This window comes from Lathamus discolor, chromosome 20 (assembly GCF_037157495.1).
Source record: "Lathamus discolor isolate bLatDis1 chromosome 20, bLatDis1.hap1, whole genome shotgun sequence".
In the NCBI taxonomy this organism is placed as follows: Eukaryota; Metazoa; Chordata; class Aves; order Psittaciformes; family Psittacidae; genus Lathamus; species Lathamus discolor.
In genome coordinates this window covers 3,846,925-3,863,631 of record NC_088903.1, presented here as the reverse complement: position 1 = coordinate 3,863,631, position 16,707 = coordinate 3,846,925, and the positions used below count along the sequence as shown (strand labels likewise).

Here is a 16,707-nt window from a genome sequence, read left to right as displayed (position 1 = left end):
GGGCCTAACGCCGCGGCGCTGCCCCAGGCCCCCACTCGCAGCGCCTCAGGGATCGCGCGCTCCCTCACGGGGGCAAAAAAGGCGCCAAACACCACGTGCCAACGGCCCCTCCCTCGCTGCTGGTTCGCCGCCGCAGATTCGCCACCGCAGGCTGCGCCGCGGCCGCAGCCCGCTATGGGCACGGAAGCAGCGGCGGGGGCTGCCCGGCGGGAGGGGGGGGTGGGCTCGCTGCGCAAAGCGCTGCGTGGGACGTGGCAGCGGCAGTTTCCAGCCCGCACCTTTCCCTCGTCATCCCGGGATGAAGGGGACTGAGACTGCGGCGGGGAGGAGCTGGTGCCGCCCGCTCCACGCCTCAGGAGGGCCGGTGACACCCCGCAGCGGCCGGGGAGGAGGCGCCTTCCCGGTAATGGCTGGGATGGGCGCGGCCTGCGAGTCCCGCAGATTCGCCACGACCGCTTCTGGCCACTGCCGAGCAAGGAGCGGTGCGGAGAAGGGCTGGAGCCGGCCCGGCGGGGACTCCGGGAGGAGCGGGGAAGGCCGAACCGCCTCCACCTTCAAGCAGAGACCGCGGCGGTGGGCTGCAGGAGGACGGCGGCGATGTGTCGAAAGTGCGGAGCGCAGGGCGCAGGCGCTGTCCTCGCCACCGCCCCGGCCTGGTGAGGAACAAAGGGAGCGAGGCCGGAGCGGGTGAGTCGGGCCGAGCGGGCCCGGGGGCCGCGGGAGGGGATGGGTCTCGTCCCCGTCGGCGGCCGCTGGGGCTGAGGGGGCCGCGCCGGTGGGGCCCAGGGGCGTGCACGGGGCTGCAGCGACGTTTCCCTACGGCAGCAGGAGCGAGGTGGGCTCGGCCCCGGGGTGCACCGCGGGGAAAGGCGGTGGGGCTGAAGGGGCCCTTTCTGGGCCTTCTCCCGTTTGAGTGCCTCGAGCCTCATGAGCGACCCCATGTCAAAGAGTTTGAGCGAGCCCGAAGCGGAGTATGGCGTTAGTCGGGCAATTCCCCCGGGGTCGGGCTGCTGGTGCGATCGCTGGGGAGTTCTTTGGAGAAAAAGGCTGATAAAAACCCCACACCGCTTTGTTACTGCGCTCTTCCCGTGACCCCGGTGGGCTGCTGAAGGGTCAGTGAGGTCGCGGCCTGCGCGGCGGCAGCGGTGTGCTCCGTGCCTGGGGTTTTGTACCGTGTACAGCAGATACCGTTTAATTTGGACATTTAATACCCGTTCTCTGAAACAGTGTAAAATGATGGGGTATTCTATATTTGTTGAGAGGAAAAATATATATCCTTAATATGAATAAGATAAACCTGAGCATTATTTCACAGCTGATTAGTTGTGAAATGGCTGTAATCTGCCAGAGGAGAGACTGAGCTGAGCTCTTAGGCAGAAGCTCTTCCCTGTGAGGGTGCTGAGGCGCTGGCACAGGGTGCCCAGAGAAGCTGTGGCTGCCCCATCCCTGGCAGTGCTCAAGGCCAGGTTGGACACAGGGGCTTGGAGCAAGCTGCTCCAGTGGAAGGGGTCCCTGCCCGTGGCAGGGGGTTGGAACTGAATGAGCTTTAAGGTCCCTCCCAACACAAACCGCTGTATGATTTAAGGCCGTTGTCCTTAGAAAGTACATTCATTTTCGAAAGAGATAAAACATCCTTAGTGTTAGAAACTTTTTTTCTTTATTTCAGAATTGGAAAGATTTTTTATAATCAGTGGTAACTGTGATGAAGCTTCAAGGATTTGGGGAAGCAACGGTGTAATACTTAATAGCATGGTATTCTTTTGTCTTTCAGAAGTACAAATATAATGTCAGTTGGCTGAAAATTTGCCTATCCTATCAAAATGTCAAGTAAGTCTTCAGATTTTTCTTCCTTTAACTTGATGAATTAAACATCTGGTTCAACAGAAGGTGTTTGTGAGAGAACATTCTTATTCCTTGCATTAAAAGGAATGAGATAAAGTGTAGTTATTCGTGACCAAACTCTGGGCCTTAAATCTTGCTGAGGCTGATTTTCCGGCATGTTTGCACAGGAAGTCCAAATCTCACAGTTTATTTTAAATCCCCTTTCAAGGCATTTCTGCTTATCCCCTTTTTAATTTATCTCCTTATAAATGGATTTTGTATTTCTCAGTCTTTTGCCTAAATAAAAGGCTGACAATAGAGCAGTTCTGTGGTCTTAACTTTTTTCTCTTTTTTTTCTCTTGTACTCTTTGCTTTATGCTCTTCAGTGGCAAAATGCAAAGTCTTTGAAAGTGGGATTTCTGTCTTGGTTTTGTAAATTGCTTAAAAATGTTTGCCACAGCACATGCCTTATTAAAAATCACTCAGTTTTTCAAGGGAAAAAAAAATGTGCTTACATTTATATCTTAACAGAAAGGCCATCTTATGCCCCACCTCCTACCCCAGCTCCTGCAACCGTAAGTATAGTGATTTTTCTCATTAACACAGACATGGTAATCTAGTCTTTAATAACTTACCAGAGCAATAATTATGGAGTTGCATCACCTTCCTGTATTGGAAACACAAGCTAGTCATAGTTCATTATTAATGTGATATGCATTAATTAAATCTCATTTCTTCAGGAGTTTGGCAAAGAGAAGCTGGATAATTTTGCTTTGCCTTTAAGGCTACATCCTGCAGATACTGAATTTTCTGTAAGCAGTCAGTTGGTCTTAAATTATTCCCAGTGGGTTGCACCAGTTCACTGGAATAGTTAACAAACTGATATATTTAATTCTAGAATTTCCCACTCAACCTCTGCCCAGATTATGGGCAAACAGAGCATTTTTCAGCTGATTTTCAGAACTGTGCCCATGTTTGTCCATGTTTAAAAAGGTACTGATATACCAGTACACAGTGGTAAGGAAAGACTTTGAAAGCAAATGCACCTTTTCTGTAGCACTCACATTATGTATTTGCGTGAGCAAATCCAAGCCTTTCGTACAGAAGAATGAGTAAGGATGCTATAGTGATTTATTTTCTTTTTTTACCAAAGAAAATTGGGAAGCTGTTATCCAATAGAGTGTCCCTGATTTCTGCATCTGGAGTGAAAACTGCAGGATGGCATTTAGATGAAATGTGATCCTTCAAATTTATCGTGCCATACTTCACATTCAGAAAGGCTTGAAAAGTACAGAATGTATAAATTATGTTCCTTATAAACTTCCATAAATAAAACTTTTATTTGTGTAGTCTGTTCAGAGTTTTCATTTTGCACACAACGGAATAGATCTGTGCCAGTGTCGGAACATGATGGCATCTGCTCTTACAACTGGATTCCTGCATCGAGAGCTGTGCACATCCGTGTGTGATTCTTTGGGATGTAGCATGGATACAGCTGTTAAATGGTTTCTATCAGCGTGGTACATTCTCTAGTCACTTTAGAAGAGTATATGAAACAAATTTTCAACTAGTGACATGCATGACCTGTCTTGCAAATGTCTTCTGTATTACTTTGTGCAGGCCTTCTGGTGATAGTCTGTGCTCTGCTAATGCAAGTCCTCAGAGTAGACAAATAACCCTACTGCTTGTATGCACGGCCAGTTCCAGTTACTACAGTCAACGGAGCACCAGTAGTTAACTGCAATATTATAGCTGAAGTAAAAATTCCCCATGTAATGCAAGGTAGTTCCCCTGTAACATCTAAATCCTGTCTTGCAGAAAGCAGACGGAGATTACAATTGTCATCTGGTTTTATTGAAGAAGTGTAGTTCCAAACCTGTTATGGTAACACAAAAAACTGTAGTAAAACGGCGTCTTATTAAATAGTGGCTGTGTATGTTGTGATCACAGGCACATGGATTGAGTAAATGTCAGCTGCTGTGGCTGAGATTAAAAAGTTGGCAATAAATATATAGATATAAAAGGCCGTCAAAGGATAACCTGTATATGTTTAGAAATAAACTAACTACAGTTTGTCTACATGCACTTGAAAACTTCACAAGTTAATGTAGTATAGCCTATAGGTTCTCTTTGTTCTGTGTTTATTTGTCATACCCTGGTTCTTGGAGTCCTGAACTGACCTGTGCAAGGTTTGTAGCTGTGTTCTAGAATGGGTTCAGTCAGCAAATCACTTCAAAACACAACTGCAGTATGTGCTGCTTATAAGGGCTAAAGTGCTACTAAAGAGTGGGAAAAGTTGTGGATGAAATGCTACAGGATATTGTGAATGCCACAGGACTTCATAATTGCTATTTAACAGTGGTTCCACTGGGGGTTTTTTAACCAACAAAATTTGATTGGGAAACGGGATAATGGAAAAAAGCAGGAGAGAGATTTATGTGAGGAAGGAATGCAGTGAACCTTCTGATACAATTCCTTCTTACCCATCATCAACATAAAGTAAAGAAATTCAAATTTTCATCTACGTTACTGAGGTGAGAATGAATGGATCCACTTTCAGGAATGAACAAAAATGTATTCTTAAATTGTCTTGGATTCAGTCATCTGTTAAGACTTGTTTGTAGCCTCTGACCTGTATATTGCAGTGGTTCCTCACCTCTGTCAGCCTGCAGCCTACCCCAGAACAGAGGGGGGTATCTCTGAATTGTCATCTTTCCCAGCTTGTAAATCCCAGGTCCCCAAACTGTGTCTGTGAACCACCAGGAAAGTTCAGATACTGGCAGTGGTGCACAGGTGGTGCTTTGAGAGATTTATTCCGCGCCCTGTTTACTGGCTGTATAATGTTTGTTGGAAAGGGAGAATGATGGGAAGAAAAGCAGGCAGGGATTGTCACTGGTACCTTAAATGTGGATTGTGGGGATTTCTGTGTGATTACTGTGTGCTGTGTTGCTGTGTGAGCTTAAACCTTTGGATCCAGGAGTCTTTCTGAATTTCTTGGTGGCTTATGTTGGACACTCTTACTAGCCATGAGCTGGGTTTATAGAATACTTATTTAAAAGAGTTACACTTAGCAAAAATAAAATCACCAACTTTAGAAACTTGTAGTGACACTTTTGCTTAAAAATCTTGTTTCCTTAATAGGTTTTTACTGGAGTAAGTTTTGTGTTGAGAAGATACCAACTGCTACACCTCATTTGCTTGTTTAAATTCTGGTTGCTTTTGCATGCCATATTGCAGTTCATTTTCATTTCTGTGTTTTCCTCGTTTGAGCTCATTTCTCATTCGTGTTTTTGTCTCATTTGTTTCCATCAGCAAATGCCCAGCACACCAGGGTTTGTGGGATACAATCCATACAGCCATCTGGCCTACAACAACTACAGGCTGGGAGGGAACCCGGGCACCAACAGCCGGGTCACGGTAGGAGAATCAACTATTACATCATCCAGCAAACAACAGGAATTGACCAGGAGCGGCTCTAGGGTTAGGTCCTTCTGAGGCTTGGCTGCTGCCACTTCTTTATAAAACCAGGAACATTACTTCTGACTCTTATTCCACCTCCTTAACCCCCTTCCCTCTCACTCTGAAACCTTTTGCAGGAAAATGGACTTCTACTCAGCAGAGAAAACAATGTGGTAATCATGTATGATGCAGAACTCCAAAAAGACAGACTTTGTGGTCTTCAGTGACCACTGCATGCTCAGGGAAGAGTTCTGTAGCCTGGGTATGAATTCTTGGAGGGAGGGAACTGCTCATTTTATTGAGGTTTAGTCAAAGACAAGAACATTTTGCGAACTGGAGATCATTGGTAATAGTTGCATCATACTGTTGAGCCATGCAAGAGATGCAAGCCTTTGTTGTTCTTTCCACTCTTAGTCTGGTAATAACTACAAAGTCCCAGGTTCAGCAATTGCTTCTTTCAACAAAAGTGTGATGATAATAGAATCCTTTCAGATCTCATGTACTCTGTCAGGGTGTGGAAAATGGATGTTGCATTCATTTTTCACAGAGTAAACCAAGTGAGATGGAGTTGAGTGATGAGAGAGGTGACAGCTTCTTTCAAATGCAGGTCAAGTCCTGAGTGTTGGATGCAGTTAGGAAATAAAAGTAGACACTGGAAGTGTAACATTTTCAGAGCTAACAACGGAAACAGAGTAAATTCCTGATTTTTGTAAAGTTCCTGTAATTCTCATAACTTCAAGGTTTTAATATAAAACTTTCTACCTCAAAAGATGTGATTACTTTGGAACACGATGAAAAGATTTCTCAAGGAACAAATAGATGGTGTGTTTAATGAAGTGTACACCTTTTATGCCTCTTATATAAACCTTCTTTCAGACTTCATTTATGAAGTTCATCTGGTTTGTTAAAATGTTTACAGAAAAGACCTTCCCCATACAAGCTGGAACTTGACTCACGCACTGTCTGAACAGAGACTTTTTTCCTTATACAGGAATAAATCAGGTTTCGTCTGAGAACTTCCATTGTTTCTGTATGTCATAAGCATATACAGCCTTTTCTGCCATGCATATATCAGTATATGTATGGTGTCTTTAAATCCCTGTTAATTTAAAAGCATTAAACAGTTTCCGTTGATGTTTTCCAACCCATCTGTATGTGTATCTGTGTATACATTTGGTAATGCACATACTTCATGCACATTATTTATACACAATCTTGTACGCATCGTTTCATAGAGCTCCATAAATTCAGCAAAACAAAAGATACCAAGAGTTAAAATTGGAAAGCTGAACACTGAACATGGGCTTTCTTGGCCAGATACATTTGCTTCTCTATGGCTGTAGTCCTGAAAAATCTTGGAACTACTTTATATTTTTATGAGAATGCTCCCACTTCATGTAATACAAGTCCTGGCATGTGGAAGTGCTCGAGGAGTGGAGGTTTCCAGAGCCTGCAGCTGACAGGGACTGTCATGTTACTGCACTGTTTTAGGAGAAAACCCTGTCAGGTGTTTTGTAGGTTGAGGGGCCAAGAGAGGATGCAGCAGCTTCCCATCCACAGCAGTTAGTGGTCGTTGTCCTTTTGTTTAGTGTGAGCAATGTTCTTGTCAGTGTGCAAAGCTAGAGGGAGATAATGGCACAGAAGGATATTACAGGCTAATTTGGACCATTAAGTACAGTTCAGAGAGAGATAATGCACACCTTGATGGCTCAGTTGGATGGGGTTTAGTTTAGTGTAGCTGGCTCCAAAATTCCACTGACAAATTTTGCAGACAAATAGATGGTTAAAATGATTTGAAAATGAAAGTATGTCTTAACTTTCTGATCTTAAACTCCTTATCTTTTTTCCACCTGTACAGTAGCCACATTAAATTTGTCAAAACGGGTAGAACAAATTGCTCATCAGAAGTGAGAAAAACGACCTGCTGGGATTGGTGTTTCCATTTAAATTTCTAAGCTGCCTATTTCAGTTTAAGAATATGGAGCCCTTTTGAAGGTTTATCTAGTTACTGCTCTCTGAACTTACAGCTAAAAGGACAGACTAACATTGGGAAAACATGACTGAGGACCAGCTCTAGTTAGTATCTGTTCCCAGCTTGGGTGACTTTTTGGTGATGTTGTTTGCTTCTCTTAGTGGGGGTGCGTGTGGTTGGTTTGGGTTAATTGCACAAGAATGAGTGTTTTCCGAAACGTATCTGTAGACTTTGCCCAGTGATCGTGTTAACAAATGGATTTATTCGGTTCTTTTATAGGCTTCCTCTGGTATTACCATTCCAAAGCCCCCCAAACCCCCAGACAAGCCCCTGATGCCCTACATGAGGTACAGCCGGAAGGTGGGTATACAGTGTCAACCAAGTTATAATGAAAGTTAGTGTTTGTATGTGCTAACAATTAATTGCTATTATCTTAGTTTCAGCTTCTAAACTTTGACTTCTAACAGCCTGCACATTCTTTTAAGGGAATTGTAAAATACAGATGCATTGCCCTTCACAATGAAGGCAGCAGTAGTCTGTTCACGCAGTTGCCAGTTTCTGGGGGGAAAAGTTTTCTCTAAAATGCTAAGTACTACCACTGTCTGCTGACAAGGATCCGCCCTGCCACATGCAGAAGTTCCTGTGACTTACTGACAGAACTTTTATATATAAAGGAAGTATTCCTTGCGGTATACTGGGCTTGGTACAGTGCTGTAGCTGGACTGAAGAGTAGCAATGAGTGGACTGTGCATGTTCTCCTTCACCACCCTAGCCTGTGGCACCGTTTACTTCGCTATTCTGTGAACTGTTTGACAGAAAGTAGGAGAGAGACTCTTGTGGAGTCTGAAATCTGATGGGGCATGGGGAGGGCATGTCAGCCTGGCTGAAGCGGGTGAGCCAGAAGGAATTCCTTCCGCTTCTGGTAAAATACCTTTACCAGCATGTCTGTCTTAGGCAAAAAACCATCAACAAAAAAAAATGTCAAGTGGCACAGCAAGAAATAACACTGGCAGCTCTCCTTTTTGGTTTTTCTTTTTCCCTATAAAGTTAGAAACTTTCTTGGTGGAGTCAGAACTTGTTGGAACTCAGATTGATCAGCAAGACTGCAAAATATTTTGCAATGTTACATTCTGATGTGAAAAGCTCAGTGCTCTTTATCATAACCCACTGCTGGATGTGTTTACTCAGTAGCCTTTTTTTTTCCCCGAGATGCAGCGATGTGCATTTAAGAAGAGAATTAAGAGGGTTAAAGGCAATATTCTCATGAAACCAAAGCCATTTCAGCAATTGCCTGTTTCAGTAGATGGCTTCCTACTGACCTCCTGCCCCAGAAAATAATCGAGATAGTTTAGCCAGACTCATTCCTAACTTAATCCTGTTTTTCATGGTGATTCCAGAAAGAACACTGAGATGACAATATAAAATGTGTAATTTGGAAGTATTTAGATATCATTAGTAAAGCTCCAGCTGTTTCTGTTAAGGTCTGGGACCAAGTGAAGGCGTCCAATCCTGATTTGAAGTTATGGGAAATTGGCAAGATTATTGGAGGAATGTGGCGAGATCTCACTGATGAAGAGAAGCAAGAGTATTTGAATGAATATGAAGCTGAAAAGGTAAATGGAAGAAATCTGGGATGTTTATTACAGCTGATTCTTCTAGGAACTGGTCTGAGAAGAAAAATTCATCTTCCCCATGCAGTGGTGTATGAGGCATTCAGGAGACCCCTGTATGTAACTTAAATGGAAGTTATATCCTGACACATCTTTTAGATTTTTTTAAATAACTGTACATCAACTGTGACTGGTCAGTTTTTAGACCTAATTCAAAATGAAGTATTGATAATTGAGTGTCGATTTTAACTGTTTAATGAATGGATTTGCTTGTACAACATCAGTATTGAAAAGATTGTCTCAACACCAAAATCCTCTTTCAAAACTGGTGCTCTGCAACTACTGCTATTGTCATGAACGTGTTCATGAAAGACTTCCAGTCACGTAGGGTTTGGTTTTCATGGTGTAATCTGGTGTCACTCCACGCTATGACACAGTGTTTTGTTTCTTAAAATGTTACCACTTTTAGGGTTTTTCTCGTGATTTTGTTTTGGTTTTATTGATCCTGATGACGAGAGATGACAGCTACCTGTGTGTCTAGGTTGGTAAGTGTTGAGGACCTTGACAAGACTGGTATTGTAATCCTGAGGTAACAAAGGGAATTGTCCAACTGCTGTGTTGTCCTTAAACCTGGTAGGCATCTGAGGCTGTGTGTAACCTGGTCAAATCTAAGCTGTTTTTATTGCAGGTCAATAGAGAAGCGCTTCAAAGCTGGATGCTCTTAGTTCAAGCAAACAAATAATCAAGGGATTCTATTTTTTAACTTGGTCATGATGTTTAGATTGTAAGCTCCTTGGGGCAGGGGCCATCCTGGTCATATTTTTCCAGTGCCTAGGTAGAAGTATTCCAGTCCTAACCATAAAGAAAATGAGATGCTTAGGTACCTTTAACATTTAACATTATGTAGATTATATTTTTTCATTGGAAGTATCTCAGATCACTGTACAAAATCTAGACTTGGCACATTTTAAAAGTGAGATTAAAGAAAGCAAATCAAAGGGCAAAAATACTTCAAAGAAGGTGAAAATAGTGGTGCAGACCTGCTACCAGGAGGAGACTGTAGTCTGGCTGCAGCATTCTGTATCATCCCAGGGCAGGGATGGATCAAAGGATGGAAAAATCTTAAGTTATTTTGAAAACTGGTTCATGACATACTGCAATAAAGAAAGAGAAGAAATCAGAATCAAAGATCTAGTTAGAACTCCGGAGATTTATTGAGAGTATGTTAAGTTAACTGATTATTTTTATCCTGTCAGAGTTCATCTGATCATAAATGCCTTGTTCTGAGGCAGTTGCTTTTTAACTCTCAAAAAAGAAAGCTGTTGTTTAAGACTTCTCAGGTATTAAAGCTGAAGCGTACCTAGAAGCACAGCTAGTGTTTCTAAAACATGAATGACTATGGAAGAAGTTCCAATTGTTAAAAAACTTCAGAGAATAGTCATTTGTGTATCACTGGATGATTCAGAATAGCTTTATCTGTACAACTACAACATGAGTTGTACAGGCTGCAGTTGTGTCCAGGCTGAAATCATCCCCTCGTGCAATCAAACGCTATTGGTCACGTTTCAGATAGAGTACAATGAGTCCATGAAGGCCTACCACAACTCTCCTGCGTACCTGGCCTACATCAATGCCAAGAGTCGTGCGGAGGCTGCACTGGAAGAGGAGAGCCGCCAGAGGCAGTCGCGCATGGAGAAAGGGGAGCCCTACATGAGCATCCAGCCCGCAGAGGATCCCGATGGTAAGCGCAAATGGGTTTGTGTGCACATCCACCGAGACAGTGCCATTACAGGACCAGCAGTAGAGAGACACAGATGGAGATACAGAAAACTACCAGTTTACTGTAACTAACAGCTTACAGTGCTTAACATTACTTCCTTCCTATTTTAGTACCTTTAATAGTGATTTTCATCATCAAGTTTTATTTCATACAGCCAACAACTGACTTTTTCTTGATTCCAAGGTGTCAAAAGTTATTTCAACCTTTAATTATGATGAAGTAATGCTTACAGTTCAAAACAAATAAGTCTGCTTAAAGCCCTGTAATGGCTTTAGTATATGCATTATAAAAGGCTTAGATGCCTGATTTAATCCAGCTCAAATGAAATTGTGTGCTTTATTACCAGAAGCACGTAATTCTGATAGGCAGAGCTCTGGTATGATTAAGAGCACCTGAACCTTTGATCTGTTCAACAGCTGTCAGTTGAGATTGAGGACATCGGTTACCTTTGCTGCTGGCAAGTTGCTGAGAAGGTTCTGAGTTTATTTGAGTGCGAGGAAAGGCCCCACCCGTTGGGAACACTCAGCCCCAGCCACCCAAGGGCTGCTCTGCAGTTCACAGCCCAATGCTTGTTGAAACCTGAGGGGGAAACATGTTAATCAGTTACACCCTTTTTTTCCTTCCCCTTTGTAAATGCACACCTTGAAAAGAAAGCACACGACAAGCAGCATTTTACCCAGTGGGAGATAACTGCAGAATTCATGTAAATACATTTAGTGTTCCAGTAGCTGGCATTTGGGGACCTCAGGGCCAAAGGAGTTCAGCTGGATCCAGCTGCATGAGGCCCCAAGTTGCATCTTCCCATCTGGGACCAAGCAGCAAGTTATTTCTGTGACAGAAATGTTGCTTCTGTCCCATCCTGCCCATCACTAGGGTTAAGAACTCTCAACATAAAAGGAATCTTAGTAAGAGGACAAAGGCACACCTTTAAGGAGACAAATTTGCTCAATACTTTTTTGTCTCTTGCAAATCTATTGCCTTCCCACTGTTTTTCCTCTTCTTTGCTTCATTTAATTGGGTACCTCAATGGAAAATTGAACATAACACTTCGAGATAAAGGAGACAGAAACTTTCATTAAAGTGGTTACCTTCTTTTGTAACATCTTGCTGCATGATAGCTTAGGACTCTTCTTAAGATCTCTCTGAATAGATGGCAAATGATCTCGATTATGAAAACTTGATGTGAAATAAATTTGACTTCTGCACTCTTCTACATGACATCCTTCTGGAAGATAATTCATACTTGGTGCTTAACTGACTTTAATACTCAGCTAAATCTGAGTTATGCTCACATAAGTTTCTTCTGTTTCTTTACCAATACTTGATGCTATTTAATTACTATGCTTTAAATTCTAATTAGTTTGACTTTTAATATTGCATAATGCTATAGTTCATGTTAAATTCTGTGACTAGATTAAAATTGCCACATCTTGCCAGAAAATCAGAAGCTCATTTAATTGGATCAGAGAGAAGAAAGCTAAATCCTTGACCTGAAATATTCATAGCTCTTTGTGATTAATCCTGTAGAGAAATGTCAAACAAGACAGTTTAGTTCCTGTTCGGCTGTCTTTAATTCCTTTTCTGCACAAGAAGCTTATAAGGAGACCAGCACCTTGACCCATCTGCTTATGTATTTTCTCTCTTGAAGTGTTTTGGGTTTTTTTCTGTAATTGTTCTCAGTAAACTGCATTTACTAAAAAAATAAATCATTGCTCTTAACACATTACTGCAAATTTTCAGTGATGAGTAAACGTATCACTGCTTGAGGCTTTCACTCCTCAGGTGCTTCAAAATGAGTCTGTCTGATCTGTGCTGCAAAGCTTATTGAGAGAGGAGTCACTCTCCCGTTGGTATTTTATAGTTGATACTGTTCTGGTAACACGATTGATCAGGAATGTGTAGGTTTGGGTTTATTTGGTGTACTAATAGTCCCTCTTGCTCTGGAAATGCAGAAAGCAGCACAGTAACTAACTAGGTGAATCCAAATTTCAGGCCTGTAGGAAATGCATGTCAAATCCCAGCTGTTAGAGCTGTGCTAGGTAAATAGTTTGTCCTCATAAGGTGATTTTTCTGATGACCTGATGTTCTGTGTGTGCTACTGTGAACTTTGTGACACGACAGCAACTGGTGTTAAGGTTTGTATCTTGGTTTTAAGAAGCAGTACCAAAACTGGACATAGTCCTGGTTTTGTGGCATTAAAGCAGTTGCACTTAACACTCTTTCTTCAGACTATGATGATGGGTTTTCTATGAAGCACACGGCCACAGCTCGTTTCCAGAGGAACCATCGTCTCATCAGTGAGATCCTGAGTGAAAGCGTGGTGCCTGACGTCCGCTCTGTGGTCACCACAGCTAGAATGCAAGTTCTGAAACGCCAGGTTCAGTCTTTAATGGTTCATCAGGTAAGGACAAATGATACGAAGTGTTGGTGAAGATAATGGTGTTGGGCTGTACTCCAAGTCTCTGATAGTTTGATCATCTGCGTGACTCTTCTTGTTGGGTGTCAGTGTTCTCTACGCTCGAATAGCTCATCTGTCTTGGGAGGTGCAAGACATGAGGCGTCACCTCCCAGGCTGTTTTGTTATTAAGAATCGTGTTAAGCTCTGTGTGTTTTTTAGGATATCCTAAGTATCAATTCCACACATCTTCACTATTACACATAATTGGAGTCCCCTATTTAATGGGCACTGGTGGAGTTGTGACTTGGGGTAGCTTATTACTCATAATCTTGTTTGTAACTATTCTTTATTCCAGTAAATGGTCCCTATTGTAACATTTCATTGTTAAACACATACCAGGAAATCTAGTGAGGTGTTTCACTTTGGTTCGACTGGGCATGTGCCTCTTTTCCAAACATGTACATTACCAGAAGACCCCTCTGTCAGTATAGCCAGTGTACACATAGGTGAAAAAAACTGAGACACCAGAATTTTATGAACAAAAGCAGATCTGGAGGGGGGTGGTATCCCTTCTTTCCTTTTAATTGTGGTCATTCTGCATTAGAGAATGTAATTTATGTATTCATTTGTACATACCTGTGGGGTGTATAATATGAAAGAAAACATGTAGGTTTTATGCTGGAAGATTCACCTCAGGTACATGCATAGTGTTTTCTGCTTACAGTACACCTTGCCAATCCTGAGTGACTGCAGAGACCTGTTTATTCATACTTTTCAACAGCATAAAGTCATTTATATATTACATAGGTATATTTTTAAATACTGGTGTATATATTTCTATAGGTAGCTGTAAACTGTGTCTAGTTCTTCAGATGACAGCATAGTAAAGTTCTCACCATTTATCTCATTTCCAGCGTAAACTGGAAGCTGAGCTTCTACAAATTGAAGAGCGTCACCAGGAGAAGAAGAGGAAGTTTCTGGAAAGCACAGAATCCTTTAACAACGAGCTCAAAAGGGTACAACTCTTGTTTTTCTCCACTTTGAGGAATCTGTTAGTTACCCATTTGTACAAGTACTCTCCCCACAGTTCTGTATTCAGTGATGTGTAACTACACAGCTGAGGACTGCAGTGTCCTTGTGCATGCTGGAAAGTGAACAGAGCTTGTGCTGTTTCATGCTCCATCAGTGACCTTTAGTGGTGACATTCAGCCAGTACAGCTTGGAAGTCCCCTCAGGCATCATGGCTTGAGCTCATGGGAGAGTAGCTCCGGCTCAAGGAAGGTGGCCTAAAGCCACTGCTCTCTCTGTCCTTGTCTGCATTCAAAGAACAAGCTTTAGCTGGTTTATTCCCCCCTTTTTTGGTAACATGCTTGTGCCCCTCTGCCCAGTTACTGCTGTGTCTCCCTCTCTGGTTACTGATTATAAAGTTTGACAAAGCAAAAGAATCTTGATTTAGAAATGCTGAGCTCATCATTGGGTTTTACTGATGTTTTAACTGAGGTAGTAAAAGCTTTCCTGGTTTGTCTCTCTTTAATTGCCAGTTATGCAGTTTGAAGGTGGAAGTGGATATGGAAAAAATTGCTGCTGAAATTGCTCAGGCGGAGGAACAGGCTCGCAAGAGGCAGGAGGAAAGGGAAAAGGAAGCAGCTGAGCAAGCAGAACGCAGCCAAAACAACATCACAGCTGAGGAAGAGCAGGCAGCTAACAAGGCAGAGGAGAAGAAAGAAGAGGAGAGTGCTCCAATGGAGACAGGTAAAGGCACAAGAGGCCCAGCATGGCCATGAGCGTGCTCCCTCTGCTTTTTCTGTTAGTAGGAAGAAAGGCTTCAGCACAGTAACAGTCAGAATAGAGAACTTGATCTTTGTGACCTGACACGTCTGCTTTCTTCTTAAATTGCTCCTTTTTAAACAGGAGAGAATAAGATACCACAATGCCCTGTTTAATGCTTTGAGTTATGTACACAAGGGGAAAAAATGCTTTCTAAGCCCCTCTCATCCCTTAAATACAGGTTAGCCAAAAGCAACTGAGAGTTTTCTTGTGCTGGTATCAGCATTAGGAGGACATGACAGCACTTATCCCCTGCTTCTCGCACCAGCTGGTTTGCAGGTTTTTTGTGTTCTGTACAGTGACATTAGAAAATGTTACTGGACTGGAGCGTGTTGGTTGTCAGTAAAGTAGCGAGTTGTTGCCGTACCAGAGTAAGCACAAGGGAAAAGGCACCAGGGAGCTGGAACTGTGCTTCTGGTGTAACAAGGCTTTCTTATGGCTGACTTCTTGTTACAGAAGAGCCTCACCCAGAAGAGAGCACAGAAGCCCAGCAGAATGGAGAAGAAGGAACATCCACCCCCGATGACAAGGAGAGTGGCCAAGAAGGGGGTGACAGCACCGCAGAGGAGGGAACCAGCGACAGCAACACTGGTTCTGAGAGCAACAGCGCGACAGTGGAGGAGCCTCCTGCAGACCCCAGCACCGAGGACAGTGAGAAGAAAGAATAAATATTGACTCATTTCATGTGTCTCTTTAAGGAAGTACTGGTTTAGTTTCAACATGTGCTATGCAGCTTTTATATCTTCCCTGCCTGTATCCCTTGTTCCCGAAGGATACTGGGCTTCAGTAATGTGTCACATTATCAGCAAACTGATGTCCAGGGGCCTTTAGAGGCAGTGGCTTAAAGCAGACAGAAAACCTCTTAAAATACAGAGAAGTCCTTCCTATTGCTTGGGATTTTCCCCCTAGCAGAACAGGTCTGGTTTTGGTTTTTACATTACAAATCAGCCCGTCTACTGTTCTACTTACATGATAACAGTGAGGAGGCCTTTCTGAAAGGCCCCTCTTGGCTGTTTGTGGCTGAAATGTGATGACGATGGGCCTCCGCTCTCTCTGGGTGTCTCTTGAGGAGCTTGGCTCTGTCCTGACACATCAGCTTATTGCACCACAACCCAGAGCATGTCCTTGATCTCACAAAACCAACCCCCCAGCAGCCCCATTGCTTTGGTTCTGGCCAGCCAGGATGCAGCTCTTTGCTTTTAGAGAAAGCTTTTGCTACTCATGAGTGCTCCTAAGTAAGGCTGATGGGCTCAGTCTTGGGGGGGTTTGGTCCAAGAGAAGCTGTTCTATAGTGACAGAAACTTGCTCACATTCCACATGCAACATGTCAGGAGATCCACTTCCAAAGGAATAAGTTTTAACTGTCCTTTTGCAGTAAATGATGTGTCTGGGAGGGGGGCGGGGGGCAGGTGGAAGGTTTCTAATCAGAACAACCTCTGCTTTTCTGTACCAATGAACTCCTTTATTTCCTACTAAGAGACCAAAATCACCCCATTTTGTCCCATGTTAACCTCTGAAGCCCTTCTGAAAATAACCCACTGAATTGCAACAACAGACAGAAGCTGCTTCCTGTACAACTAAGAGAACACATGATGCATTGCAGTCAATAACCTGGAATGTTTTTAGGGAATAATGGGTCCAGGGGCAGTAATGGTTTGTAAATCCTTTTGCTCTTTTTTTTTTTTAATGGTTTAAATAAAATCCAGCAAGTTTGGTTTTTTTAAACTCACAGTGCTCTGGTTCTTGTCTCTTAAGGAATGCCTGTGTTTGATTTAGGGTTTCCACCAGCTGCCCTCCTGCTTGAGCCCAGAGGGGAGTAAAACCATGGAATTAGTGACAT

At 43.0% G+C, this 16,707-nt stretch overlaps 1 protein-coding gene across 4 annotated transcripts; it reads left to right on the top strand.

The window, feature by feature from the left end:
• The first annotated feature begins 457 nt into the window (after nucleotides 1–457).
• On the top strand, nucleotides 458–16,596 carry SMARCE1 (SWI/SNF related, matrix associated, actin dependent regulator of chromatin, subfamily e, member 1). 4 transcript variants are annotated; one of them, XM_065698925.1, is made up of 11 exons: nucleotides 458–687; nucleotides 1,772–1,827; nucleotides 2,353–2,396; nucleotides 5,134–5,238; nucleotides 7,532–7,612; nucleotides 8,734–8,865; nucleotides 10,432–10,603; nucleotides 12,871–13,043; nucleotides 13,955–14,056; nucleotides 14,582–14,792; nucleotides 15,327–16,596. In XM_065698925.1, the coding sequence occupies exons 2-11, from the start codon at nucleotides 1,821–1,823 to the stop codon at nucleotides 15,533–15,535; spliced, it is 1,236 nt and encodes a 411-aa protein (XP_065554997.1). In that variant the 5' UTR covers nucleotides 458–687; nucleotides 1,772–1,820; the 3' UTR covers nucleotides 15,536–16,596. The 4 variants fall into 4 exon arrangements, with proteins under 4 accessions (XP_065554997.1, XP_065554996.1, XP_065554994.1 ...); XM_065698924.1 differs by having other exon boundaries at nucleotides 462–656; nucleotides 15,324–16,596; XM_065698922.1 differs by having other exon boundaries at nucleotides 462–687; nucleotides 15,324–16,596.
• Nucleotides 16,597–16,707: the final 111 nt, after the last annotated feature.

What these genes read in the sequence shown, in the direction of transcription:
- SMARCE1 (XM_065698924.1), top strand. An exon ending in ACATGAGGTACAGCCGGAAG is followed by an intron (nt 7,613 to 8,733) that starts GTGGGTATACAG and finishes GTTTCTGTTAAG; the next exon opens with GTCTGGGACCAAGTGAAGGC. An exon ending in GAGTGCTCCAATGGAGACAG is followed by an intron (nt 14,793 to 15,323) that starts GTAAAGGCACAA and finishes TTCTTGTTACAG; the next exon opens with AAGAGCCTCACCCAGAAGAG.